The 27,645-nt window shown below is 46.5% G+C and overlaps 1 protein-coding gene across 2 annotated transcripts; it reads left to right on the top strand.

Annotated features, from left to right (window-relative positions):
- Positions 1 to 11,910: 11,910 nt before the first annotated feature.
- GBX2 (gastrulation brain homeobox 2) lies at positions 11,911 to 14,455 on the top strand. Of its 2 annotated transcripts, none has more exons than XM_007429547.3 (2): positions 11,911 to 12,415; positions 13,699 to 14,455. In XM_007429547.3, the coding sequence occupies exons 1-2, from the start codon at positions 11,911 to 11,913 to the stop codon at positions 14,220 to 14,222; spliced, it is 1,029 nt and encodes a 342-aa protein (XP_007429609.2). In that variant the 3' UTR covers positions 14,223 to 14,455. The 2 variants fall into 2 exon arrangements, with proteins under 2 accessions (XP_007429609.2, XP_088006478.1); XM_088150352.1 differs by having other exon boundaries at positions 13,675 to 14,455.
- The last annotated feature ends 13,190 nt before the right edge of the window (positions 14,456 to 27,645 follow it).

The raw sequence follows: 27,645 nt of genomic DNA, 5'->3' as shown, positions 1-27,645 counted from the left end.
AAACATTAAATATATTTTTACCAATGTCAGTTTTGGCAATTTTATGGAGGAAGGTATTGCCTCCTTCCACTGGGAAGCATCGTAATGCCCTCTTTCCCTGCAAAAAGTGGATTAAAAAAACAAGAATTACCGGAGACTTACTGAATGGACTCTAAATCAATGTCTGTAACAAATCCATTGTGCTGAATGGCCCTTTGAATGGAACTATTAAAAATTCATTGCCTTTTGTTTTGCCCTTTGGCAACACATAATCCCATTGCTTATTGGTTCCTTACACAGTTAAGTAGGAATTACATTTCATTATAGTTTTCCTGGTTGCGGAATAAGAAATGTGTAAGTTCTACTGTAAACAGGCACATAGCCCAATTATCTGCCTCAGCCATCTGAACAATTTAATGGATACAATATCAATTAGAAGTTCTAGCTCATCTTAGTTTTTCCTTCCCCCTTTAAAACAAGGAAAATATTCTTATATTCTCATTTCTGGATTACTGTGATGGAGCAGTATACATACACATTTTCATTACAAAACAATTTAAAATTAGAACAAGAAGTTTTTACTTCTACAGATGCATCAGGCAGTTATGAATTCACAGGTTTCAGGAAGGAAAAGATCTGGCAGTTGTGTGGTCATTTCACAAGAAGCATCCACTCATTTCAGTACAGCAACCAATAAGGACTTTTTGTCCAGAGTGATGGGAGTGGGTGAAGGAGTAGAGCAGAGGGAGGCAGGGGTGGACCATGTTATCAATTCTTCAGTACCAAGGCATCTACCTCCCATTCAGCCATTTACTCCATTTCTGATGTCAAAGTTCTGGCAACATATCAGAAAATTACCTTGTGGTTGAATCTTCTCAACTATGGTATCCTATACTTGAATGAAAATTAGCTGAACAGCATTGCTATTTTGTAATGAGCTTCAGTTGAAGATGTAGACTGGGAAAGAATTGCTTAGCTTTGGCATACTGAGGTTTCCCAGCATTGGCCAACTTACCAGATACTCTAGAGGGCACTGTTGAACCTTCTCATACCTTCAGCAACTCCTTTTTGTCCTTCCATCTTTTCATATACCACCCATATTATCTTCCCCAGTTTGGACCTTCCTACTACAATCAATGCATCAAAATCAGAAGTAACATTAATGTGAACTGGCTGGACCATAGTTGCTATGCTTGGAGTGTGTCAGGGATTGACTGTGACAAACTCTAGATGGAAAAACATAGTATGGCTGTTTTACAGGGAGCATATACATGCTCATGGTCTGCTTGCTTTCTTCTGTCCATATTAGTCAGGGTGGATGATCTAAGGTATCTCATCCTTAGATACCATCAGCAAGTAAGTTCACTGAACAGAATAGGACTACTTTCTGAGTAAATACAAGTAGCTACATCATTGGAGTTATTTTTAATGCAAAGAAATAGTTCTATACTTGCAATATGTCAAGAAATAATACATTCTAACAATTCTGTTTCATTCTCATCCTTTTTTTACATTAATGCAAAATATTTTGTTACATTTGTTTTGGTTCAGACACACTAAGCTACATTATTTTTCAAAAACCACAGCTTATCTTCTATTGGGAAAAATTATTGAGGCACAAACTCAGAGAGAATGGTGATACAAGAGGCTTAAAAATCTTTAAATTGTCCTTAGTTTAAAAAAAAAATCAAATCAAGAAGTCTGAAAATAAAACCATTCCCAGTTTCTGCATGCTGGCACTCACTGTCACTTGGAGATGGATAAGAAAGTGTAAATATATAATGTCCTGGTTTATAATAATTTATACATTAGGGTTTTTTTAGCTGGATAGAGCTGTTTTATGTTTCATGCACAAGTGGATAAAGCTGTTGCCTCTGAAGAGAAGAATATTTATTAAAGAAAAAAGAAGCATTTTAAGAGAGGGGCGATACTGCCTTAGATAATAGACAAATGACACATCATGAGGAACACAGTTGCTCCCCTGAGAACATCAGAAAACCTTGAGGATAAAGGAAGCCAAAGGTCACTCTAGTCCAACACCCTATTTCTCACAGTGATTCACTAGATCCCCCTGCAAAATCCACTTCTCCTGTTTTGTTCACCAGCAACTGATATTTTTTGAACCCAGGTGAGTTTAGTCATCAGGAGTAATAAACATGGTTAAATCTGCTGTTCCTCATGAGGTTTTTTTAGTTCTCTCTTAAAGTAAAAAAAAAAAAAAAAAAAGCTTAAAACACCCATAACGTGGGGCAGAGACTTTCCCAGATGTATTATATACTTGTCATACAAAGATAATGTTCCTTCTCCTTGTAAAATACATGTTTTATATAGAACCTGAAATGTCATGAGGACATCCTAAGGAACAGACTAAGGCAGATTAGTGATAACTAATTTAAAATTAGTGGGGCCAATGCATTCCACAAGTAGGCCTGAGTCCTGGGGCTGGCCTGGGACCCTGCTTCACAAAGATCAAGACAAAAACAGCCAACTGCTAGCAATCATGCGAGCTAAGAAAAGTTCTAGTTCCAACACCACTGAAGTAGATCCTCAAAGTCAAAATAAAGACATGAGTCCTACACTGTAGAGAAACACTTTGCTATGGCCATATAGCAGGGGGCTTCTCCCAGGGAGCTGGTTCCAGAGAAAATTTAGGAAGCTAGGCTGTTCCTTACATTGTCTATTGTTGGGTAAGTAGTGAAGACCCTTTGTGGTACTTCGCCCCACTCTTTTAACCAAAAATGATAAGGCATAGGTACATTGTCTTTTCTGTTGCAGATATATTGACAGAGATTTGTACTGCTGATCTTAATGTCTGTCTCTCAGGCAGCCTGTTTATCTTGGTACTTCTAGCCACTCTAATCTCAGAGGACTCTGGGCAGTGAGTGTATAGCAATAAACATACTGAAAGAAAAGCAAAAGCAAATTAAAAAAGCACCTTCCTCAAGCACTCCCCACCCCCCACCCCCACCCTCGCCTTGGTTTTGCTAGAGTTTGTGCTCCTTTATCCTCTTCATGTGAAGACTTCCATTTTATAAAGAAAAGACTGTTTTTGGCAGCCTTAGGCTTGGTAATGCCCTTCTCATTGTGATATACATCACATTTCTATTATTGCAAGTTGAAATAATTAAGAGTTGAATCTCTCAACTCTACTTTTCCATTTCCTTTTAACTAATTCCATTTTTTTAGCCATGTTTGCTTACAATGTAAGTTGAATATGGTTCCTTAGTGTTGTCTTGTAAATGTTCCTCTTTCCAACCCTCAAAGCAAAATTCAGCACTCACACAGCCAAAATGCAACTTAATATTGATAGTGCATACTGGCTCTAGTGCATAGCGATCTTCAGCTTCCTTACCATCCAGGCATTTCAGAATTGCGTGGAAGAGTAATTGCTCTGAGGCTTAACTAAGGTCCTCTGGAAATCCTGCTTCTCAGTGCTGTAACACCACTAGAGGCACTGTTGGACCCTCATTCAGGATTGTGAATGGTTACTTTTCTGTACTGGGAAGGGGCATTGTTGTATCACTGAGAGTGTCTGATATGCAATATTTTGTTAGAACAATTCAAATCACAGTAGGACATTATGTCTTTTTGTCAGAGAAATAACAGAGAAATGACTGACACCCTTGGGACAAAAAGGCTTACTTTGCTATGCATTACTATGGCCTTTTTACCTAAATAAGTAGGCAGGTACTGTATGCTTTTATTTGCTTTCTATAACATTTCACGATCTTTTGGTCCCATGGTTTACTTTTTCTCTGTATATCTAGGTCTACTTATCCTAGATGAATCCCTACCAACTAAAGAAAACACTCTATGAATCTGATGAAGTGGGGTTTAGATTATGCTACAATAAATATGCTAATTTATAAAGTGCTACAAGGCCTTTTGTTACTGTCATAACAGGGGGCTCATACAGATTAGGAGCCTTCATTTCAGGTACACACAATGAAGAAGTGGGTGTACAAGTCACATGTTTAAATTAAAAACAGAGAAGACAGTTTCACCTGATACTTGAACTAGATGAGTCAGTGAAAGAAAAACAGTGTAAAATAATAATTTGCTTTCTGCATCATAGTTTTCTGAGATTTCCTATGAAATTCAGCTAAATAGATTTAATACAATAAAACAACTAGCAAAGAACATATTATTTTTAATTTTTTTAGATGTTTTATCCTGCCTTTATTTTTTTTATAAATAATTCAAGGCAGCAAACATACCTAATACTTCTTCCTCCTCCTATTTTCCCCACAACAACAACCCCATGAGATGAGTTGGGCTGAGAGAGAGTGACTGGCCCAAAGTCACCCAGCTGGCTTTCATGCCTAAGGTAGGACTAGAACAGAGTCTCCTGGTTTCTAGCTGGCTCTCAAAAGAAAGCTAGAAATGGAGAGTACTGAACTCAGTATCCCCTCAACATCACTCAGCCACTGAAAAATATGGAGAAAGAAATGAGAGTTGGGTGGTCCCTTAATTTGCAAAATGTTTTATGGCAGTCTTTGACTGAGAACCAATATGTATCAGTAAGGAACTGAATTTCTAATCTAGAAAATCTAGAAAATAATCTGGATATCACTGAGTCATAAAGTATGAAATGTGGCCTGTGATGCAGAACTCAGTAGCATTAGCAGAATCCTAACTTATCTTTAAAATGCAACATGCTTGTTGCAGCCATTCATGAAAGCCTCAGTATGTGCGCATTTGCAGCTAAAGAAATCAAATATGCTTCCTGCAATTGGGCTTCAGCACAGCTCACAAACAACCACAATTGTTTGTGCTCCCTAATTCCTTATTTTAATAACCAATGAGTTTGCCACTAGTTTATGTAAATGTACTCAAGACGTTGAATATCAGAGAAGACAATCTGGGCTACATTTCCATTTACTATCACAACAACAGTGTGATTTCCAGAGGTAGAAATGAGCTTGGTTTATTTATTCATTACTGCAGTTCTTCCAAACGTGCTTTCCTTTGTTGTAAAAAGGTGAACAACAAATTGACATCATCAAATCCAAAAATATATTCGTAGGGTTCATGTAGTCTCCTAGAAGATATATAGAAGGATCATGGCTATTGAATGCCTGTCAAAACACCAACACAATCATTAGCAGTGCAAGTGTTGTGTATATAAACTGAAGAGCTCTGAACTGTCACATATCTTGCAACTCTGTAATAAAGATTTTGGTCACATGAAAATAGGAACACATACACACATCTATAAGTGTACAGACCAGGCCTCAAACCAAAGGTCTTGCTTATATTTGAATATTAAGAGTTTTCTCATATTACAGTGCAGCTTCTCTTAACTCCTCAGTGGTTATGCATGTAATCTGGGTAAACAGATTTAGGAGCAGGGTACCTGTTAATTACATTTATACAAAATTGAAAGAAATATGGTTTAAAGAACCTTCTATTATTTGTAGGGAAAATATTAAATGGGAGACTGATCTGAAAAATATTTTGTAATTCCAGCAAAATCTGTATGGTTTCTGTTTTAATATTGATACAATATTATTTTTGAGAGAGTATTTAATGATCTGTATATTTTAGGTTTAATTAAATGTTCATCCTTTAAAATAAACAACCTAGGTTTGCACTGCTGTTATATACACTGAACCTAAAATAAAGAATACACTATGCCAGGTCTGTAAGCCTGGGATGCCTAGATGGTTGGCACTTTCCCTTTAACCTTGGTTTCCATGAAATGCTCAGAACTCCTACTAGATTTTCCTCTGGATTTCACACCAAGCAATCATTGCTACTATGCAGCCCATGAGATTTTAAGAATGCTTGCTGTAAAGTACTTGTGCAAACCTGGGTTACAGTGCTAAATACCACTTGCAGGTTTTCAACCCTTCAGTGGCCCTAGTGTACTACCCCATTTGTCACAATGACACCTAGATGCTTCAGGAAGACCCCCAAGCAATGGAAGTGAAGGCAAATGCTCCCTCCTCAGCCACCGTTTCCCAACTTTGCCTCTGACTCTCTGTATCCCACGGGTCTCTGGCACAGAACAAGGACTGGCCATTCTCAGCCCCATTCCTCCGTGACAGCCCCCTTTTCAGGACAGGTGAGGAATTGCGGAGGCAGAAATCCAGGTGAGCACAAGCCCTCTTCCCCCCTGCCCCCGCGTCCACATTTGGGAGCCAGCAAGGCTAGACACGTCACGTCTAACGTGGGGAGAGGAGGGCGTAAGGCCACTGTATCCATCTTTAAGCTGCCACTACCGAGCAGGGCGGCCCCTTTGCCGATCGGGTCTCCGGCTGCCACTCAAGGTCAAGGGAAATGCCGTTTTCTAGAATTCCGCGATGGAAGAGCGCTTTCGTTCCTCCTTGAATTTCTGAAAAACACCCCAAAGGCAGCGGCTGTTTCACGGGAAAGGGGTCCACGCGTCTTCGGGCGGCGATGCCTCAGCGCCCGCCGCCTGGCTGCTTCCGTCTCAAAGGCCGTCCCAGTGGGCACGCAGGCCTGCCTGCCTGCCTGCCTGGCCCGCTGTGCGGCGGCTTCGCCTCTACTTTTCCCCGTCTCTTCCCAGCGAACGGCGCCGAGCAGCGACCTTGCGCTACCTTTCTTGGGCCCGAAATCTCGCTACTCCACTGCCTCCTTGGAGTTCAGCCCGGGCTCCCACCCAGGCGTGGGGCTTGGGTTGGCCTGGCCATCCGGAAGAGCTGCGAGCAATGGGTCTGGAAAGGGCGCGAGCGTCTCGAGAGGCGGAGCAGGCGCGTCGCTCTTTGTCTTTTCCCCTCCCCTCCCCTCCCCTCCCCTCCCGACCAGACCACCCCCCTGCCATGTGCGCGCTCTGGTGGAAGGAAACCGGGACTTGTAACCCCCCTGCACACCTGCAGCCCGGGGGTTACAAGTCCCGGGCGGGGACGGAAGGGGAACTGCCGCTTTAAGAAGAGAGCTGAGCTGCCTTTGATCTGCACCCGAGCGCAGCGCTTCCCTCGCTGAGGGAGGTAGATTTAAACCACCGCAACCACACCCCGCACCCCGCAAGCTGCAGAGCCGGGGAAGGGCGCTTCACCTTCTCACTTCGAGGACCCTTCTGAGACCTCGATTGCGGCGGACCCTTGAGCCTCTTTCGGAGCAAGCCAATGGCCCTTGCCCTCCTGCCTCCAGACAAGACGAAGCCCGGCCAGTGGCCCTTCGCAGGCCTAGGAGAAATAAACTGCCCTACGCACACTTGCACACGGACGCATTTCGTCCTGTGCTAAATAACAGGAGAGTTACACAGTTACACACATGGTCCAGATTTCAGCAGGGAATTATGTTCACATCTAAATGTATTCATTTATCCAGATTAATTATTTTGGATTAAATTCTAGTCTCTCCCCCCTCCCCGCCCATTCCTGCAGCCCTACTGGTAATATAGATTAAATGCCCATTTTCACCTAAGTTTTTATTGGGGCAGCATCTTCAGTACCTTCCCATCTCAGCAAAGGTGCTGCTTTGGAATGGATGCGGCATCTCCAGGGTGCACTCTTGGAAGCAGAGCCGGAGGGAAAAGACTGCCTGCTCCTCTCCTCATAAGAAGACCATTCCGTCGCAATGTGCTCACTAAACCAAAGAGGGATGGCGGCTGGGGCAGGTCGAGTCCTCTCTCTCCTCCTTCTCCTTCTCCTTCTCCTTCTCCTTCTCCTTCTCCTTCTCCTTCTCCTTCTCCTCCCTGTGACTGAGAAGTTTTCGTTCTGAACCGGATCACGAACGTGCCCAAGTTCTCTCATTTGGCTGGAGACTATTCAATGTACTACAGCACATCCTTCTCTCCTCTGATACACAGTTCAATTTCCATTGGAAAAAAAAATCCAGTTATTGGCAGCGCCTAGCTTTTTCATTTTTACAGTGTTTAAATCTTGGGATAAAATCATCATCATCACCACCATTATCATCATCATCCAGTCATATTTAAAATAAAAACTGGGGACAAAATTGGGAATGGGGAGAAATCGGGCACTGTGATTCATTAGGCGAAATGGTCACTCCCTAATCTGTTATCTTACGACTCCACCCCAGCCATTAGTGAAATGCCAAAGAGAAATTCCAGGTTCAAACTTAAGAGGGGCAGTAAAAAGTAAGTAAAAAGCAAAACTATCATACAATCTGATTCCCAAATAAGCAAATAAAAATTTCGAGATGAGAAGGGTGAGAAAACGTTTTTTAAACACTAGTACATAACATGTCTATGTTCTTTTAAATAAGTGTAGAACGATCCGAAGGTCTCAAAATACTGATTTCATAAACCCCAATCTTTAAAAACTGATTTGCAACTCGGAACTTTAACAATTTATACTTATTGACAAACTTCTAGGGCCAGTAACACAAACCCCAGCAACGGCAACCGCCTCTTTCTTTCAAAAGAAAGGGTAGTTTGAAAAGTTTATTTTTCTCGTTCGTCCTTCTTTCCTCCGCCCCCGGCCGCATCTTTAAGGAAAAGCTAATTGCTGCTCGCATTTAAAAGCAAAAAATCTTTCAAGTTAGAAGAATGCAAATGAAAAGATGTTTCGTTTTTGTTTTTGTTTTGAGCGTCAATCCTCTTTAAATGAACCACTTGATCATTGCCTGGGAATCTCTATTAATCGAATGGGTTTGCCTTTTTGCCAGGTCCTTTATCATTATTTATGGGCTCTAAATTGTTTCAAAGTTCCCTTGACGTTCGATTTACAAGTTAGAGGTTCTTTTCTTTTCCCTGTCCTGCCTTTTGTTCTCAAGAAAGACATCGTGTTGGAAGGGCTTTGAAAAGCCAAACACGAGAGGCCTGCCCGTGAAAAGGGAGCAGACTCGGTCCTTTTTAATTCCTCCGGGCGAGTGAATGACTCTTTGACATAATTGCAGAAGCTGTTTCAAAGCTGAGCGAGGGGGCTGCCTTCCATTAAAGCTGCCCACGTCAACTCTGTTGGGGGGGCTTCCCGAAGGGGGGTTCTCTCCCCACCCCGAAAGAAAGAAAGAGAGGGAGGGAGGGAGGAGAGAAAGAAAGAAAGAAAGAAAGAAAGAAAGAAAGAAAGAAAGAAAGAAAGAAAGAAAGAAAGAAAGAAAGAGAAAGAAAGAAAAGTGGGGAGGGAGAAATGAGGCTTCCATCTTTTTGCTCCTCGCAAATCGGTGCCTCCAGTTGTTGGGGGAGCTTTCCTTCTACACAAGAATCCTTCGCGGAAACATCACCCCACCCGTACTTTTAGATAAACTTGGACGGAATAAATGTTTTTCTCGCCCAGCCCCTCAAACAAGCTCCCCCAGATCCTTGAGCGGGCGGCCAACCTCTACCTCAAGGAGAGGGTGGTCGGTCCGTCCCGAAAGAGCCCGACACCCCTCTTCCCCTCAGCCTGACGGCGCGAACCGCCTCGCAGCAAAGGTGGGAACGATTCGCGGGGCTGGAGTCGGGGAGAGCCCGAAGACCACGCCGCCCGAACGCAACGAGCGGGCAAGAGGCCCCTTTGCCGCAGGATGAGGAGGCGCGCAGGAAATGTTCGGACCAGGGTGCGAGGGAGCCCGAGCTTTGAATTTGGCTTCTAGTTTCCCAAGACCTGGGACAGGAAGCAGGAGCCAAACTGACCAGGAATGGAGGCCGAGCCTCCTCCAGTGCTTCTGAAAGCAGGCGGACAAGGCGGCTCCTCCTTTCTCCCTCCTCCAGAGCCCCCTTCCTGCCCAGCCATAAATCTCCCCCGGGAATGGAGTGGGAAACAGGCGTGGGCGCGGGGGAGGGGGAGGGGTGTCTTAGCGGCACTTTTCCGGCATTCGGCAGACTGCAAGAGGGGTCTGGGATCGATCTTGCCTAACCATTACAACCCTTGCTGGGTCAGAATCATCCTGCGGGCCAGTAAAACAGTTAAACTGTATGATCAACGACCAGACCGAGTTTTCCGAAAGTAGGCAGTGGGTCTTTCCAGCAAGTTTATCCAATCTGTTCCCTCTCCTCAAACTGGCAACCATCATACAACGGGAGCACAAGCAAATGAGGAAACCTATTTTGATGCGGACTCCGGGAACGGAGTGGGAGGAGGATGTTTGAGAAATCCCATAAATCTGGGAGCGCCACTCCATTGCTAGCTCTTTAACATGGACAAATGTTTTTATTCCTTGCGAAACTGCTAGGCTTAATAGAAATGCTCTGGAGAAGGGACTGGGGGAGAGGAGCTGGGTTCACATCCAGAAGGCAGGTGTCCCCTTGCCTGCCTGCCTAACGCTTGCGGTTCCCTGCTGCTGTTACCCTTTCTCTGGAGCTGATAGGTCCGTCGCTTCTTTTTCAGCCTCGGGAACTGCCTGTTTTCCTTGCAAAGGCTGCTAGGAGGAGGAACTGGGGTGTGAGGATGGTGTGCGATCTTCCAAATGGCTCCTGGTGATCCTGGGGCTTTTGTGGGGAGCGTAGACGTGTAGCGCAAAGGGGCGGAAATGCGGGTGAAGGAGACAGAAGACACAGAAAGACTGGATCTACAAAGGATTGGATCGATACGTTCATAAATATCGATTAGTCTTTATTTTCCAATTAACTACGCGTGTAAAGAAATTCCCATTACCCATGTAACGGCCCTCATTTCTCTCTGATCGTTATCTTGTTAGGGTCTCCAAAAGACATTCTACCCAGTGGAGGTCGTTAAATTTCAGTAGTAATTGCAGGCTCGGGAACGAAGGCTCTCTGGCTAAACGCAGCGGTCCTTCCCAACTGGACGACAATAAGTTCCTCCAGACCTCGTCAAACTTTTGACTTCAGGCAAGCGGTGCCTACAATTCCCGTTTACGATTTCTTACGTCACTGCCGCCGACCCTTAAATCATTCCTCCCAAGAGCCAAAACAGCCCCTCTGACGAAAGAGAGAGGAAGCCAGTGAGGGAGGACCCAGGCGTGCGCTGCGGAGCGGGGCGGGAGGGGCTGCATGCCGCTAATCCATCTGCCCCAACGCGTTCTGGCGCCCCCGGCCCTCCTGCTCCTTCCAAGCCCCGGCCTTCCGCGGGCCAAAGAAGCGCTCGGAAAGGATCTGAGCCGGATGCCTGGGGGCGGGGGACAAAACCGGCACCGAGCTGAAGGGGACCCGAAATCTCGAGCAGAGGAATCTGAGGGAGCGCTCGGAATCGGCTGCTGGGTGACGGGTTGAGCTCTCAGCCCACCTTTGCCTGTTGCTCACCATCAGGGAAAGAAGAAAACCCGGGCCCTCGGCCTTCCGGTGGGTGTGCCTGAGTGCACTGGGCAGCCTAGAGGTGAAACGAGGGGACTCGTTTCCTTGCGGGTGTGCCAGGTCTACTGAGCGCTGTGTCCAAGTCAGGGCAAGAACCAAGCAAAGCAGAGGGCGACAAACTTCGCCCCCGTTCTTGCACGCGTCCGCCCCGCACGCGCGCGGAAAGCTTCCCACCAAGCCAAGCTTCAGAAGATGCGCCACCCGATTGCCGGACTCGGCTCCCTTCCCGCGACCGGAGAAGGGGCGGAGTTAAAATCTCTTCGCCGCCGCCGATCCGCCGCACACCCCTCTCCCCTTCGCTCTCCCCCACACTTCCTGGCCAATGGAGAGGGAGAGAGGCAGCCACGTGGGTCCGAAAAGGTTCCGAGGCTGGCAAAACGTGAATGAGAAAGAAGAGCGCGATTCAAAGGTACCGCCGACACCCGGGAGTGCGAGAGGGAGCGCGCGCGCTTGGTGTCTGGCTCTCCGAGGGCCCCAGGAGAGAGCGAGCGGCGAGGGGCGGAGAGAAGGCAGGCAGGCCTTTCTGGAGAAACATCTAGGGTCGGATTGGATCACAGCTCAGGGCAACCCGCCCCGATGTCTCCCTGCCGCGGCGAGGGAGACCCAACTCTGACCTTCTGCTGCCCAGCCCAGGCGGTCCCCTGCGCGCGCTGCTGCCGCTGCCGCCGCCGCCGCTCCTCCTTGCCCCCGGCCAGCGCCTGGCCCTGAAGCCACTGAGCCGCCCCGTCCAGCTTCTTGTCTCACGCGCCTCCTTGGCCACAAGCGCCTCTATGAGTGCAGCTTTCCAGCCGTCGCTCATGATGATGCCGCGCCCTTTGGGAAGCAGCACTGCCTTCAGCATAGACTCGCTCATCGGCAGCCCGCCTCAGCCCAGCCCGGGCCACTTCGTCTACACGGGCTATCCCATGTTCATGCCCTACAGGCCAGTGGTACTGCCGCCGCCACCTCCACCGCCACCGGCCGCCTTGCCTCAGACGGCACTGCCGCCCTCGCACCCTCACCATCACCAGATCCCCAGCCTGCCCACCAGTTTTTGCTCCAGTCTGGCACAGGGCATGGCTCTAACTTCCACCCTCATGGCCACCCTGCCGGGCACATTCTCGGCCTCCCCACAGCACCAAGAGGCGGCGAGAAAGTTTGCACCACAAGCTCTCCAGGGCAGTTTTGACAAGGCGGATGCCATTCAGGCAGAAGCTGAAGACGGCAAGGCATTCTTGGCCAAGGAGGGCTCCCTACTGGCCTTCTCTGCCTCCGAAGCAGTGCAGGCTTCCCTCGGTAAGTGCATTTCCGTGTCTCGACGTGCCGCAGACCACTGGTCATGAACCCTGGTTGAGGAAGCCAAAAGGAAGTGGAATGTGGGTGCCCATTTGTCTTGAGGTGATCGAGGCCGTAGAATTCCAACCGGAAAGGCAGTCTGGAAAATTGAATATGTGTATTTTATGGATGTGTGCGTGCGTGCGTGCGAGTATATATATTTGCATTTCTCTCTCAGTTTTCCGCCGGAATTCTCATGGGCAGCAAACCAGAACCTCAGGGAGGGCAGGAAAAATGGGCATTATTCATATGGCATGTGCAATTCATATTTTTCTTTTTTATTATTATTTGGGGCGTCTGGAAAGGCATTGTCATCGCCCCCCGTGGGGAATGAACATGGAGTGTCCCAGGCTGGGGAAAAACTTAACATTTATGGTCCTGGAATATAGGCACTTCCTTCGTAAATGGCTGCTCTCAGGAGTTCGCGGGCGAGGGGAGGGGAAAAGGGGAAGGTTAAGCAATAGATCAGCGAGAGGAGGGATCATCCCTCCTAATCGACTCCTTGCGTATAATTAGAAGTGGTTTGTGAAGAGGCTCGGGACGTTCGGGGAGTGTAATTTGGAGCCAGCAAGCCAAAGAGCAAGGCGCTGATACCTCAGCCGTGTGGGTTGCTTTCTTAAGCCCTTGCTCAAGAAAAGAATGAGCGAGTCTTGGGCTGAGAAGAAGCATGGCATGCGCCAGGATGGGCGAGCCCAGCTTTCCTTCCCATTTTGCATGCCATTCTGACCCTTCTGCTTCCCGCTTGGCGATCGACGGGCGCAAAGGACCATCCAGAGATCCTTGCAATCTGCGATGAATTCGCTAAGACAACGAAGAGTCTTGCGGCATCTGAAAGATGTAAGGACCGATGGAGGCAGACGCTTCCGGGGAGACATGACGGACTCCATCCACGAAAGCTTGTGCTTTCGTCTTTTCGATGCCGCAAGTCCGCGTTCTAGCCACTGCCCTAAAACGGTGTTTCTGGAATCCACCGAAAATAATATTCAAGGCTACTGAGCTTCTCCCTAGAGCACCGGGGGAAATGGTTCTCCGTCCCGCTGCCCCGTCCCTGGCTCGTCGCTGCTCTCCTCTTGCTTGCTTCCAAGCCAGATTCTGCTACCTTGGAAATGAGGCTAAAACCTCTCCCCATCCCCCAGGTTGCACAGAGGAGGAGGAGGAGGAGGAGGACGCGGCTCTTCTTGGGTGCTGCTGGCAAAAAGCCGGGTGGAACATAAAAACAGATGCTCTTTTTGGCTTTCCTCCAGGGACCGCACGAGCAGCCTCCGGGAAAGAAGACGCCAAAGTGGAGGACGACTCGAAAGGCAAAGAGGAGAGTTTCTCGATGGACAGCGATCTCGATTACAGCTCCGATGACAATCTGCCGGGCCAGTCGGCCCACAAGGAAGACGACGCTGGCAACGGCCCGGAGGAGAGCGGCCAGAGCTCGGCGAACCCAAACAGTGCCACCTCGACGGGGAAAAACCGCCGGCGGCGAACGGCCTTCACCAGTGAGCAGCTGCTGGAGCTGGAGAAGGAGTTCCACTGCAAGAAGTACCTTTCTCTCACGGAGCGGTCCCAGATCGCGCACGCCCTCAAACTCAGCGAAGTGCAGGTCAAAATCTGGTTCCAGAACAGGAGGGCCAAGTGGAAACGGGTGAAGGCAGGCAATGCCAATTCTAAGACCGGGGAACCATCCCGAAACCCCAAGATTGTGGTGCCAATCCCCGTCCACGTCAGCCGGTTCGCCATCCGGAGTCAGCACCAGCAACTGGAGCAGGCCAGGCCCTGAGTGGGGACAAATCCCGACCGGGTTTTTCTTTCCCAGCCCCGACCTCTTCCTCCCCTCACACGCACAAGTCTGGAAGCATCCTCTCCGCCCCTCCCCCGTCCGCCTGCCGCCCCACAAGTCCGGGCATAATAAAGAATTCTTCACTCGCCAAGTGAAGCGAACCGCCAAGCAAACGACGCAGGCCACGCCGAAATGCGTTCATAAACCATCCGTCAGAAAACTCGTGTCATGTTTCAGAGAGGGAGTATCAAAAGGCTTGGAGGAACTATTTATGTATTTATGAGACTGTCCAACTTTGTATATAAAGTGCTGGATCTCAGCTGCTGTGTTTTGACTGTGATGGGACCAAATAAGCAGTGAGGTGAAGTCTGACATTCCAAAAGTATTATCTTATTGTCAAAAACTGCAGAACATTTCAATGCCTCTTCTCCCACATTTGGGATTATTCCCCCTCCCCAATTCTTTTAAATAAATGAAGGGGAAGAAAACTAGTGGTTAAGGCACCAGGCTAGAAAGCGGGAGACTGAGTTCTAGTCCCGCCTTAGGCATGAAAAACCGGCTGGGAGACTTTGGGCCAGTCACTCTCTCTCAGCCCAACCTGCCCCACAGGGTTGTTGTTGTGGGGAAAATAGGAGGAGGAAGGAGTACTGGTATGTTCCCCGCCTTGAGTTATTTATAAAAATAATAAAGGCGGGATAAAAAAAAATCTAAAAAAACCCTACCAGTTTAAGTCGTACTGCTGCTTCTTCCTCCTCTTTTTCCTCCTCTTCTTTTCCTTCCTCCTTTCCTTCCACCCTCCTCCTCCTCCCCTTCATTTTTTCAAGGGGGGGCAATGGAGAAGCAAATGAGATATTCTTCTGGTACATCCCCGTGTTTTTCCCTTTATTCTAAGCCATGTTTCTTCCCCCCCCCCTTTTCTTTAAATGCACGAGTTTTTTCTATTGTGTTGAATTAATTTATTTCAAGTGTAGTTTTTCTTTTTTTTTAAGTTATGAAAACGAAACAAAACAAAATAATGTTGTGAATAAAATGCCCAAACGAGAAAAAGAAAAAGAAAAATGGCCAAGAGTGAGCAGCTGTACTGTGTGAAGTTGGAAGGCGCCGAAGGAGCCTTCCTCTTTGATGCTGATCCCGGCCAGTCCTGTTCCTCGTTTTAAAGAGACGGCGGGTTCATCTGCCCGGCGGAGCAAGAGGGTGAGCGCCAGATCAAGACGTCGGGCTCCACCGGGAGCAGAAAACCTGCCTGACATTCCAGGATGCTGAGAGCAGCTCGCTGGAAGCAGTGTCCGAAAGCTTAAGTGAGAGGTTGCCAAGCGCAGGGATTCCGAGTTTGGGCCCTGGTGGAGTAGCGGGTGGCTCGTTTTGCGTTGGCCTTGTCTCTCGTTCCTTCACGGCAAGGTGAGGCGGGAGAGGCGCTGGGTATCCTGGTCTTCGGATTTGGCTGCCAGACCCTCCATTTCTTGAGAGAAAAGGAAGGGCTCCTGCTGAGTTTTTTTTCCCACTTGGCATAATTAGACCTTCAACGGGAGATTTGCCTAGGCCAGCTCAGCATGCCAACAACTCTACCATTCCGGATTAATTCCGGGCAAGGGCATTAGAGACAAGGAAAGAAAAGTTAGAGAGGAAGGCAGAACAACCCGGTTCTCAGGCTTGGGCCAATCTAGACAGAAGCGCCTGATTCTGAGGTTGCTCCAGCTCCATGAGGGTAAAAAGGAGGGGAAGGGAGTTTTAGCAAGAGCTTCCACACAGATTACCACAAAAAGCTGAATGGGGTGCCGCCGCCATCATCACTTCGAAATCACGTTGCTCCCCCTTGCTTTTCAGCCAGAAGCAACATGCAGGCAACTGCAGATGGGTGCGCCCACTCCTCTCCCCGCTCTTCTCGAGCTACGAAAAGTACTGGCTAAAAATAGGACAGGTCCGGACGGCAGACCCGGGCAGGCGGAGGGAAGAGGGGGCCTCCTGGCCAAAGAAACAAGCCAAACCTGGGAGGGGCGGGCGGCGACCCGGAAGAGTTTCTTGCTTGCCACTTGCTTGCCAATTAACGACTGGCAGCTGGCGCACAAGATTGAAAAACCTTTTCAACCCCACCCATACACTTGGCGAAACAGAAACAAATACCCGCATCAACGCGATTGGGGAAGGTCTGAGAAGTCTCAGACTGCCGTAGGGCCTGTCCCAGTACTACGCGGTGCGCTGCGTCCGAAGGGCCTGGCGACGCACGGAGCCGGAGCAACGAGCGTGGCTCAGTCAGCCGCCTGTTCTGCTCGTTTTTAGGCGATGCTGCTTTCCGGATTTCGAAGGAAAGGAGCGTCTTGCGTTGCTGCTGAGAGCCGCTGCCCGATACAAGGACCGTTTCTCTTCGCCACGCTAAAGAGGGCCTCTTCGGGTTCTGGGCCCACCTTCCCGTAAGCCTGCTGCCCCAAAGGCTTGGAGAGCCTGCCCCACAGAGTTCCGGGGACATCGTGGGGGCCGCCGCCTCAGGCTGAGGAATCCCATTTTGGCAGAAAAGGGCAGCTTCAAGACCTTGCGAAAAGCGAAAAGTTATAGGGGGCGGGGAGGCGCGCGCCTTGCCTTGGAAGCACGGCGGGAGCTCGCACATCCTGTCCTGGAGTTCCTCGGCAGCCTTCTGGTTAGAGCAGCTGCCCTCGTCGGCGAACTGTGCCCGTGGGTCTAGCACCAGCCATATAGGGGTCCCAGCCTTCTTTGCGAGAGGGAAAAGGAAGACATCCGGCGGAGGGAAGGGGGCAAGCGCGGTGCCCACTGGTCGATAGCTGAAGTGGGCGATTTCTTCTTTTCACACAATAATCTGCACGGACCCGGGAGGGGGGGGGTGGTCGCTTCCCGCAGGGTCAGGAAAAGCCCCTGAGCGGGACCCCCGAGGCCGAGGCGGGAGCCAAGAAGATAAACAAGCGAGGGGGGGCTGATAGCTGCCATCATCACCATCACAGCTTTCATTTGGCTGCCTAATGAGTCAGATCACAGGCAGAGAGAAAAATTGTCAATCGCCCAGACCCTAATGAATTTTTTTGCAAATTGTAATCAAGCCAGGCCGTCTCAGCTCGCTGATTAATGAGACCCAAGAGGCTTGGCCGGCACCTCCGCTTTTTATTCCATCCCAGCCTCCCTGCACTAAATTAACAGCAACTTGTCTGCGCTTCAAATTAACTCCCAATGATTAATTCTGATGGGGGGGCCTGAAGAATAGCTTGCGTTAATAGACACTGGCCTCTGATGCTGTTTGAAATTAATACACTTCCCCCCTCTGGCTGCCGGCTTTAATCCAGAGTTGGGCTTTGACATCCCTATATTTGTTGTTATAATAAATTTCACTTACATCTGCACATCAAATCATTACAAAGCCCGCGATCCCATCCCAGAAAGCTGGGGGCTTAGTTGAAAAAACAGCCGGGAAAGTTGGACTGGGATTCGCCTGTTTTTCGCCAGTTAACAACAAATCCCTACTTACGTTAACAGCAGTCTATTTTAGATCTGATGAGGAATAACACACACACACACGCACACACACGGATTTTAAATGTTCTCTTTGAAAAAGAGGAAGAAAGTAGATATTTCTTTTTTGGGACAATGAAGATGATAATGGCGGAAGGTTGCATTATTTTCTTGTCCCGATAGGAAACTACAAGCTCAAACTAGAAAAGCAAAAGGGCTGTTCTGTTTTTCGCCAACGTGAAGAACGAGGGAGGGAGGGGGGAAGAGGAAAACAGCCAGAGAATCTGCTCGCCTTCGTTTGCAGGGCTGGTCGTGGAGGTTTCCTCTACACGGTGAACCAGGGACTTCGCCAAGTCTCTCCCCCCACCGCAACGATCTACTACTCTTCTTCTTCCGGGGGGGGCAGTAGCAGTGAATCCACCTCCGCTTCCAGGTCCGGTGGCTGTTTCCAAATCCTGCCCCCCCCCCCCCCCAGCGAATCTTCGAAGAGCGGTCCAGCAGCGGCGCGGGGACGCGTGCAAGCGATCCAGGCACCTTTCTCTCTCCCTTTCCCGCTCCGCAGAAGGGTCACGTCTCTCTCCCATCTTGCTTCTGTTTGTATTGACTTAATTGGCTTAATTATTTCTGCCGTGATTGGCAAGCTGGCGTATCTTTTTAAGCGCCCCCTCGTGCCCCAGGGGTCTGCCGGTGATCTCTTGTCAGAACGAAGGCAGATTGCTTTGGCAAACCCATAAGTTGCACAAGAGCCCCTTTGTGGCCAGCAAAGGAGCGAAATCTGGGAATGAACCGATCTGGTCTCTGCTTGGTGGGAGGCCTTTTGGCAGCCCAGCAATGTGGTCCCTTCAATTGAAAGCCACCCTCCAAATTGAACCGCAGAAAAATGGTGCTGTGCCAAAGGGGCACAGAGGTGTCCCTCTATAAAGAGGTACCCTCTATAAACTTACAGGTACTTCTGTAAGAGGTAAGCTTGCTAGCTCCCACAGATTTCTAGTCCAGTTTATAATCGAAACGGGTAGAATTGTTAGCCGTGAAACTCTAAAGACAGATCAAAAAATAAGATTGCGTGAAAAGCTTTCCAACTATTTCATTGCAGAAAGTGCCAGGAAAACAGCCCCTTTGGGAACTGAGAGGTGAAATGGAGGAAAGGGGAAGAATCATATTCTCCTGCTTGCATAAGAAGCAAAAAGAGGGACCCAACGCTTCCTCTCATAATTTCTATGACTTTGTGCCAGAGGAGCAAGGCCAGAACAAGCCCCGGTCTCTCCCATAGCGTGAGAACTAGGGAGGGAGCAAGGCTGCGCAGGCACCTGGAAGGACAAAGCCTGTGGTGAGGCAGCAATCAAGTGCAAGGGCCGGGGAAGGGAGAGGAGAGGAGAGGAGAGGAGAGGAGAGGAGAGGAGAGGAGAGGAGAGGAGAGGAGAGGAGAGGAGAGGAGAGGAGAGGTTAATCGGGGGATCGGCACAGTAGTTATTTCACGAGTCAAAGGCAGGAGGATTTACCTCTGCCCTTTAGACTTAACAGCTAGTTGGAGTTTTGGAGAAAGGTCTCCACTAGAATTTCATGGTCAGGAATTGCTGCCCTCTTTAGTCCTATTGTGCCCAAGGTGTGAGCGCCGGTGCGCCACTTCCCACCAGTTGATCTGGCTCCTCCCCCACGCCAGCTTTTTTCTAGACAACCGGTAGCCCTGTGCAGGTCAGAGCATCTAGCTCGCTTTGAGAAAGCTAAGCAGCACCGGGCCTGGATGCCTAGTACTTGGATGAGGGACCTTGTGGAAATCCCTGGATTCTCGTAGCAAAAGACCTCCCCGAAGGTGGCTGGATTGCTGCCAAGAAAACAGTGCAGATGCATCCCTGAGCTCCATCCGAAGGCGGCTTTTCTTTCTCAGTGTGAGCGCAGCCATTAACTCTGTCCTTTGCTGGCATAAAGTGAAGCTGTCTCTGGAAATTTAGGCTGTACCGGGAAAGCTTCCCCTTGAGCGCTTCCGCCAGTCTCCTTTTCAGCTGGCTAGTTCCACAATGCCCATGGACAGGCAAGCACTCGGCCGCTGAGCCTTCAACCTGCAGCTTAGCAAGGTCCTCTCAAAGCTGGCGGGGCCACTGGCTTCTGAACTCGCCAGGTTTCTGGAGGGCCTTCAGAAGGCTATTGGCGCCCAGATCGATCTTCATCCACGACCCTTTGGTAGAAATAGGAGCAGGATAACTGAACATGAAAGCAAATCAAACTGTCACAGTAATAAAGTACCTGAAAGCAACACCATATGTATGGAGACAACCTGTATGAATTATAAATTACATCGTAAAAATTGATTGCCTACTTTAACCATTCCAAAACACGTGTTGAAGTGCTGCCTGCCTGCCTGCCTGCTTGCCGGCTATGTTCTTCTTAGGGCAGGAGGTCCTTTCGGACACAACCAGACAGAGAAACATCTCCAAAGACATTGGGTCTGGCTCTGAAGACCAAAGGATGCTCATGGCAACATGATCCATGCATCAATGTCAGGTTTCCACAGGTCTGAAAAGCTAAAATTTGGCATATTTGGCACTTCCCGTACTGCTTGGTTGGACTGGGCCTTTTCCCAGGAGGAACCCAGTCAGTCTGCTGAGTCACACAGAGCACTGGGGCATATTCAGGCCACCATAAAGCAGGACCGACTTACCCGTTAAGCACAATAGACTCAGTGCTCAGGACCCACAAAAATGCTTTAACTGTTTAAAAATCAGAAGTAATAAAAATGAAGTAGAAGTTATTTATTTTCATGCCTTGCCTTTCTGCCTTGAAAATATACACAATAGAATACAAATACATAAAATACAAATAAAACATGTATACCATTCAAATTAAAAGCTCAGCCATATATTAAATGTCACTGAGATAATGTAATGATTCTCACAAGGGCTTGTAATATTACCTTATGAGAACTTAGAAAATATTTATTCTGTAAAAATATGAAGAAAATGTTGAAAATCGGATGAAATATAATTTTAATGCTATTCTTTTAATAGCGGGAGGGGCCCACACAGGCCAAAGTGTCTAGGGCCCACAAAAGTTACATAAAGCAAAAGTGGAACTCTGTCAGCTGCACCGGGACTTCCCTAAAGGGAGTTTGCTGGTTGGGCCAATTTGTTCAACTCATTTATTATTCACATTGCACTTTTTCTGCATGGATTGGATATGTTATTCCTGGCAAGATCATTTCAAAATTTCCCAAAGCTGTTCTACTCAAGTCCAAGACCAGCAGGAATCTCTGAACAGCAAATGTTCCACACAGTTTCAAGCACAAGTGCTGTGCCAACCGCTTAACTTGTCATGCTGCTGCTCTGGTAGGCAGTCAGGTCAAGAGACAAATGGGAGACGGTTACTTGAATCTCAAGCTATTGCTATGAAGTTCTCTTTTTTTATAACTTTTTTCCAAGTGGCTTACAGATATTGCCCTGGTCTTCCTCGGTCTTCCTTTCTGGTCTCACTCCATGGCAGAAATGTAATTATCAGATCCACATACTTTCCCACTTCCTAGGACCAAAGAACACCTGCAGATGGATCTCAAAAAGTGTCAGGCCCAGCTCAAGAACAACAGTGAAACAGTCCAGTTGAGTTGAATTCCTTTATTTGTTTATACCTTATAGACAGAATCTTGTCAGACTAAATCTATGCTCTTGCAACTAGTGGATATACCCTGGGAGATTCTAGGGAGTGGCTATCCTGGACCTCTTATGCTTCCCATGCTCTCCCTGCAGACTGTGTTGTCTTTGTCTCCTTTCCCCTCCTGGAATGCGCCCCCTCCCTCCTGATAGCCTTGTTGTCTATTGCTATCCACCACATCACCCTTCTCTTCATTAGATACATTCCATCACAGCGAACAGAGAGATTCCACTGGTGTGTGCAGCTGCTGTCTTTTCTGCAGCTGGAGCTGGCCAGCACCAAAGGTGCCTAATGGGAGACCTTCCTCCTTCTTCTTTCTCCCTGGGCCAAGTAGGGCTTCACAGAAAATAACATGGCAGCTCCTCCCTGCCCCTGCTTGTATGCTGCTCCTCAAAGGCCTCCCTGCCCTGGACGTCCTTGGCCAGAGGGGCCAACCCCACAGGGGTGCCAGGGCTGAATTGGTTGGTCCCATTAAAATTAAAGGCAGTTCATCAAGCTACCTTTGCCCCCCTCCCCCAAGAAAGCAAATCTCACCATCCTTCCAAAATAAAGAACGCGATATGTCATGATAGAGATGCAGTTTTTCAAATGAAAGTCACAAACATGCACTGAGCCATGTCAGTTGCCCTTAAATGTCTTACAGTTTGTTTTCTAGGACCAAATGTTAACAATCACTTCTTGGCCTACTAAAGAAAATGAGGAAGCCGGGCAAGTATCCATCATGACAGCCAAAGGCCTAATACTAGCCGTGCATATTAACCCTAATTAAGACATGAATGCATTGTTGTCTTCTGCACTGAATCCAAGTTAAGGTGAACAAGGCTTACTATGCCCAACTCAATTCAATATTTCAGGAGCAACTGTAGATACTTAGAGCCTATTCAGGATATTCTAACAGTACTAGTTAGTAAGCTCATTATGAAATCCTGAGCTTCAGGCAGCACTTTGTTCTTTAAACAACTAAATTGTTAATGCCAATATTAAATTCAGGGTATATACAGCTTTAAGTGTAAATTAAGTTGCTCCCCAAATGTCTTCTACTGCACTGCCATTCCATAGAGAAGATTGACTCACTCTCTAGACCCTCCCCCCAAGCTCTTCCACAACAGGAGGCAAAAGAACGGGCAAACCATTTTGGAGGAAACTCTGGCTGGGGGGGCAGGTGGGGGAAGGAGGAAGAGAAGAGCTATAGCCCCAAGCAAAAGCTAACTGGGTCCTAAGGTATGGGGTCTGCCTCCTCTGTGGTTGCTCTTTTTCCCCTGCTGGGCCCTGGCTGTGGAGCTCTCTAATCTATTTATTTCAATCCACTTCATTCTCTCTCATGCTTTTGTTATGGCTCCAGCCACTGGCTTTGTGGTATGACCACCAATCTTTTATAAGCCTCTTCCCCTCTCATTTGAGATCCCTGTTGCTGCTTGAATTACAATGGATAAAACAGGATTACACTGACCTGATCCTATTAAACCCTGCCAACTGATCTGCACTGACCTCCCCACAGCGCCCTTCACAAACTTACTTAAAACTTTTCTCCAGCCATTTATGCACAAAGAAGCAGGAAACACAAAATTGAGATGAGGCTGATGCAAAGCCAATAGTGATGGAGATTTCTTTTTCATGTCAGTGTAAGAAGTTTTTCTTTCTTGGTAAGAGATTCTTCCAGTTGATGCATCTTTATTTATGCTTGTCTATGCTTAATAATGTCATTCCTGTCAGCGTGATTAGGTTGTGAGAAAGTGAGCAAGTTACTGACTGAGGAGTCTTAACCTAGCTTGTGTGATGTTATTTTGGAATTTTATTTTCCCCCCAAATTGTCCATGCTAGCTTCAAGTGTGAATTGGCGTACGCTCAAGAGTCACATGTTAATTACATAATTACAGCTATTGGTTATATAATGTGATTGCAGGATATTTCTGCCCACTTCAGAGTGGCAATAAGGCTGATCTCATTCCAAAAGAATATATTTTCAGACGTCACCCCACACAATCCAAAGTCTCCTTGGCAATGTGTTGTTCACTTTACTTAAAATATTTAAATATATTGCCTGCATTCACAGGACACTAAGGAGTGTAGAATACAAAATGATTACCAGATAAAGCAACATAAAGTAACTACTTAACCACATCACGGAATGTCAAGGGAAATAAAAAAAACTCCTTAGCATGCACCTAAAATGTAGCAAAGGAGGTGCATATTTTATTCCTAGAGGAAAAGTTCCAGAGAGTAGATGATACAACAGCAAAGAATACTTCCTTGTCAATGGTAAGAAAATATCTTCTGATGATTTGATTTGATTTGATTTGATTTGATTTGTTTTGTTTTGTTTTGTTTTGTGTTTTGTTTTGTGTTTTGTTTTGTTTTGTTTTGTTTTGTTTTGTGTTTTGTGTTTTGTGTTTTGTGTTTTGTGTTTTGTGTTTTGTTTTGTGTTTTGTTTTGTTTTGTTATGTTATGTTATGTTATGTTATGTTATGTTATGATTTTATTTTATTATTTTAAGAATGTATACCCAACTCAAACATTGTTATTCTGGGCAGCTGAAAACAACCAAAGAAAACAAGCAAAAGAACAATTCAAATTAAAAGCCAAACAATCATTAATATGTAATTACATTACATAATATTACATATTATGGGGAACGTGACTTGGCCCATGTTCATAACTCCTTCCAGATGGAAACTCCACTCATCCTGCTCCAATATACCAGAAAATAACCAGCTTCTTAAAGCCTTTCTGAAGGCCAATAAGGCCGGGGCCAGCTGTATTTCAGGGGAAAATAATTCCAAAGGGCAGTCACCACCATGGGAAAAGCATGCCATCAGGGGGCACTATTTCAGGGGAAAGACCCAAAGTATTTTTAGAGTGTGTGGGATGGGCAGATATCACTGTGGAGAAGCAGTGTCACAAATAACTCGATCCTACACCATGTAGGGCTTTATAAGTGATAACTAGCACCTTGAATTACACCCAGAAGCTTGTAGAGACCCAGGGCAGTCATGAAGTAATGGTATTATGTGGGCATACCAAAGTACACCCATAGCTACTCAGGCCACTGCATTCTGAGCCAATTCTAGCTTCTGGATGGTCTTCAAGCACACCCCACAAAGAGCACATTGCAGTAGTCCAGTCAGGAGGTGACTAGGGCATAAGTGATAGTCAGCAGGGCCTACCAAATCTGGAACAGGCACAATTGGCACAGAAGACAAAGTTGCACAAAGGCTCTAATGTCATCTGCTCATTGAGCAGGAGCTATGTTTCCAGGAAGACCCCCAGATTGCACACTGGGTCTCAGCCTGAGCGTGTGCAACCCTGTCCAGAAGCAAAGATGGAAAATCATCAGTTTTGGGCACCTGGGATGCCAAAAACTACTCAGCCTTGGTGGAGTTGAGCTGTTCTTCCCCATCATAGCCTCCACACACTGGGATAGAACCTTGACAGCTTCACTTACTTGGCCAAGGGTGAGCAAATGGCTGACCAAATCTAAGTGGGAGAAAGATTTCTCTTGAGTATTTTTAAAATCTCAGATAGTGTATAGGTTAATAAAGGTAGAGACATATCTGACTCAAGCTCAGCTCCTGATGACTATACAGCCGTGCAGTTCAGTAAGATTACTGAAATATTTTGTCATGGATTCAGTTCCCAAACCAGATTTGAGTCCAAACCAAAATGAACCTGAACCAGTGATTTCCTTCAAGAGCATCCACCACTGCCTTGAATATTTCTCCCAAAAAGCTGTGTAGACAAAAGTCTAAATGCTTCTGAACTTACAGGAGCTTGCAAGTAAGTTGTAAGTAAAAAACCTCCAGAGACCATGACTGTGAATGTGTACTTTGTATACAAAGAGTATTCCCTGAATATTCTTTGCTTTGTGTTATCTCCTCCTTTGCAGGTGTTGAGATATCATTACTGTCCAATCAAAAATTCCCACCCTGCTCGTTCTCTACAGTCTTAAACTGCTCCTTCTGAGATGGGAAAGAACAGCTGAGGAAAAGGATGAACCAAGTGTTTAGATCACAACACTTTGAGTACTGCTGCAGTAAATGGCCAACCACACAGTGAGTTCATGTTGTGGAGCTGGTAAAAAATGGTCCTATGAGAAAAGCCTCTGTTCCACCTGCCCAACTAAACACCCCTCCTCCTTCTGCTATTTGAAGTTGCCCCTCTTGGGCCAGTACCTAGCAGCCCCCAGCTCAGACTCTGCTAATTAGTCTGGATCTTGGATTTTCAATTGATTACTGCAGGAGATCCTCATGCCACATACAAAAAAGAGGATTCTCTCTCTCTCCCCTCCTTTTTCTAAACAGTGTGCAATTGCAATACATCCAGCCCAGTTCTTTCCCTAGCCACAGTCATGCACAGAGAGAGAAGATTTGCAAGGGAAGATTAAATAAAACCATAAAACATTTTTGTTTGGCACACTCTTGGGGATGCATAAATTGAACTCTGTTACAGATCTGAACTGCAAACAAATGGGCAAGTGCAATTTGAGATGAACAAAATGAAATTTCATTAAGAAGTGCATCACATATGCAATGCCACAATGTACTATGTCAAACAATACAGTTTCAACATATAATTCAACCCAAGGAAAATCTAATGAAATAGGGTGATTTCCACAGTCATGTACCTATTGATGTGGAAGCCTGCTTTCAAGATATCCATTCATAAAAGATAATCTTGGACCTCATGCAGTTTCAGCCAGGGAAAAAAATCCTTGTGATATTTATCATATTCTCAAGTAGGATGGTTGAAAGGTAGGATACTAAACTGAAAAGATGACAGGAGAGCTGTGCTCAGTCAATCACTGCTTTTGGAAATTATACTGCAGCTGAAAAGGTGTACTGCAAGTTCCTTCTGCAATTTTAAAAGCAGGAGTGGGCCATTGTGCCCTTCAAGAGTAATTTCTATCATCTCCCATCATTATCCATGTTGGCTGTTCCCATCAGTCAATTCTAGCATCTTCTAGAGTCATCCAAGCATTGTTGTGTCAACAGCGTAGTAATGAGGACAGCCTGTATACTGTATTGCCTTAGTAATAGCTGGGAAATGCTAGAAGATGCTATGTGTTACTAGAAGGGAAATGGCATAGATTTGAATGGAGTTGGAGTTAAAAGCCATCTGGAGGGCTATGCATTGCCTATATTTGTCTTAAAACATAGGAGGAGAGGAGAGGAGAGGAGAGGAGAGGAGAGGAGAGGAGAGGAGAGGAGAGGAGAGGAGAGGAGAGGAGAGGAGAAGAGAAGAGAAGAGAAGAGAAGACAAGAGAAGAGAAGAGAAGAGAAGAGAAGAGAAGAGAAGAGAAGAGAAGAGAAGAGAAGAGAAGAGAAGAGAAGAGAAGTTGTTGAAGCAGTTTTTTCATAGTAGAGTAGAAGTAGACTATTTTAACTAGATGGGTGCATATTTCTGGAGAACTGGAAGGATTGCCACTAACAATGCAGTGGACGGAGCAGTCATACAAAATGGGAAGGAGTAGGTTTTAATTTTTTTCCATTTTTCCATTTTGGAGGATTTTGTGAAGTTGTTGCAAGTTAATTCTAGGTTTAAGCCAAGTTTTACTGAGTTTCCTATCTAAAGCTATCTATAATTCCTTATTCCTATAATTTCTATAGGAAATTCTGCCATTAATTCTTGGTGTTTTGCCACTGATTTTTGGTGGCATGATAAAGAAGTGTTCTCAACTGACCAAAAGTGGTTACATTCAGGATGACCACTAAAGTGCTTTAGAGCACTTAGTCAAAGCAATTTCTCCTTCAACTTTCCCACTGATTAGAGAAGAGAAATGGCCAGAAAAAAAGACTGATTGGTTAAATGTATATCCTACCTTTCCATCAAATAAATATGTTCACTGTGATTTACAATAAGCATAAAATAAAAAGAAACAAATTCAAATAAAGTTTAAAGCAATTAATATCATAAATAATACATTAATGTAAAAATGAACAGTCACCCAATTCAGTTGTAAATCAGTTTGTACATCCAAGTCCTGCAGGAATTAGAACATATTAGTCTGCAGGTAGAAGGATAATACCAAAAGAACTAGCTTGACCTCTTCTGCAGAGAGTTCCACACACTTGGAAGTAACCATGGAAAGTCTCTCTAAAGGACTGTAAAACAGTGAAATGGAATAGAATAGGCCCACTGAGTCAGAAGTTACCGTCTTTTCCATATTACATATTTATAACTTATTGCCCAGAATCCTTTTGGAACAGGGTAGAATGTTACACACGAGTAAGATACCATTACTCTAGCCCACCCACTCAAACTGCCCCCAGCAGTTGCTGTTTTAAGATGAGAAGAACAGGGGTAAAGCACAAAGACAGTAAGTTTCATCTTTTTG

The sequence above is a fragment of the Python bivittatus genome, unplaced genomic scaffold, assembly GCF_059951505.1.
Source record: "Python bivittatus isolate LINGU-HERP-01145 unplaced genomic scaffold, Pbiv_v1 ctg000020_np1212, whole genome shotgun sequence".
In the NCBI taxonomy this organism is placed as follows: Eukaryota; Metazoa; Chordata; class Lepidosauria; order Squamata; family Pythonidae; genus Python; species Python bivittatus.
Note: the sequence above shows the minus strand (reverse complement) of the source record. Positions and strands in the feature narration are given on the sequence as shown.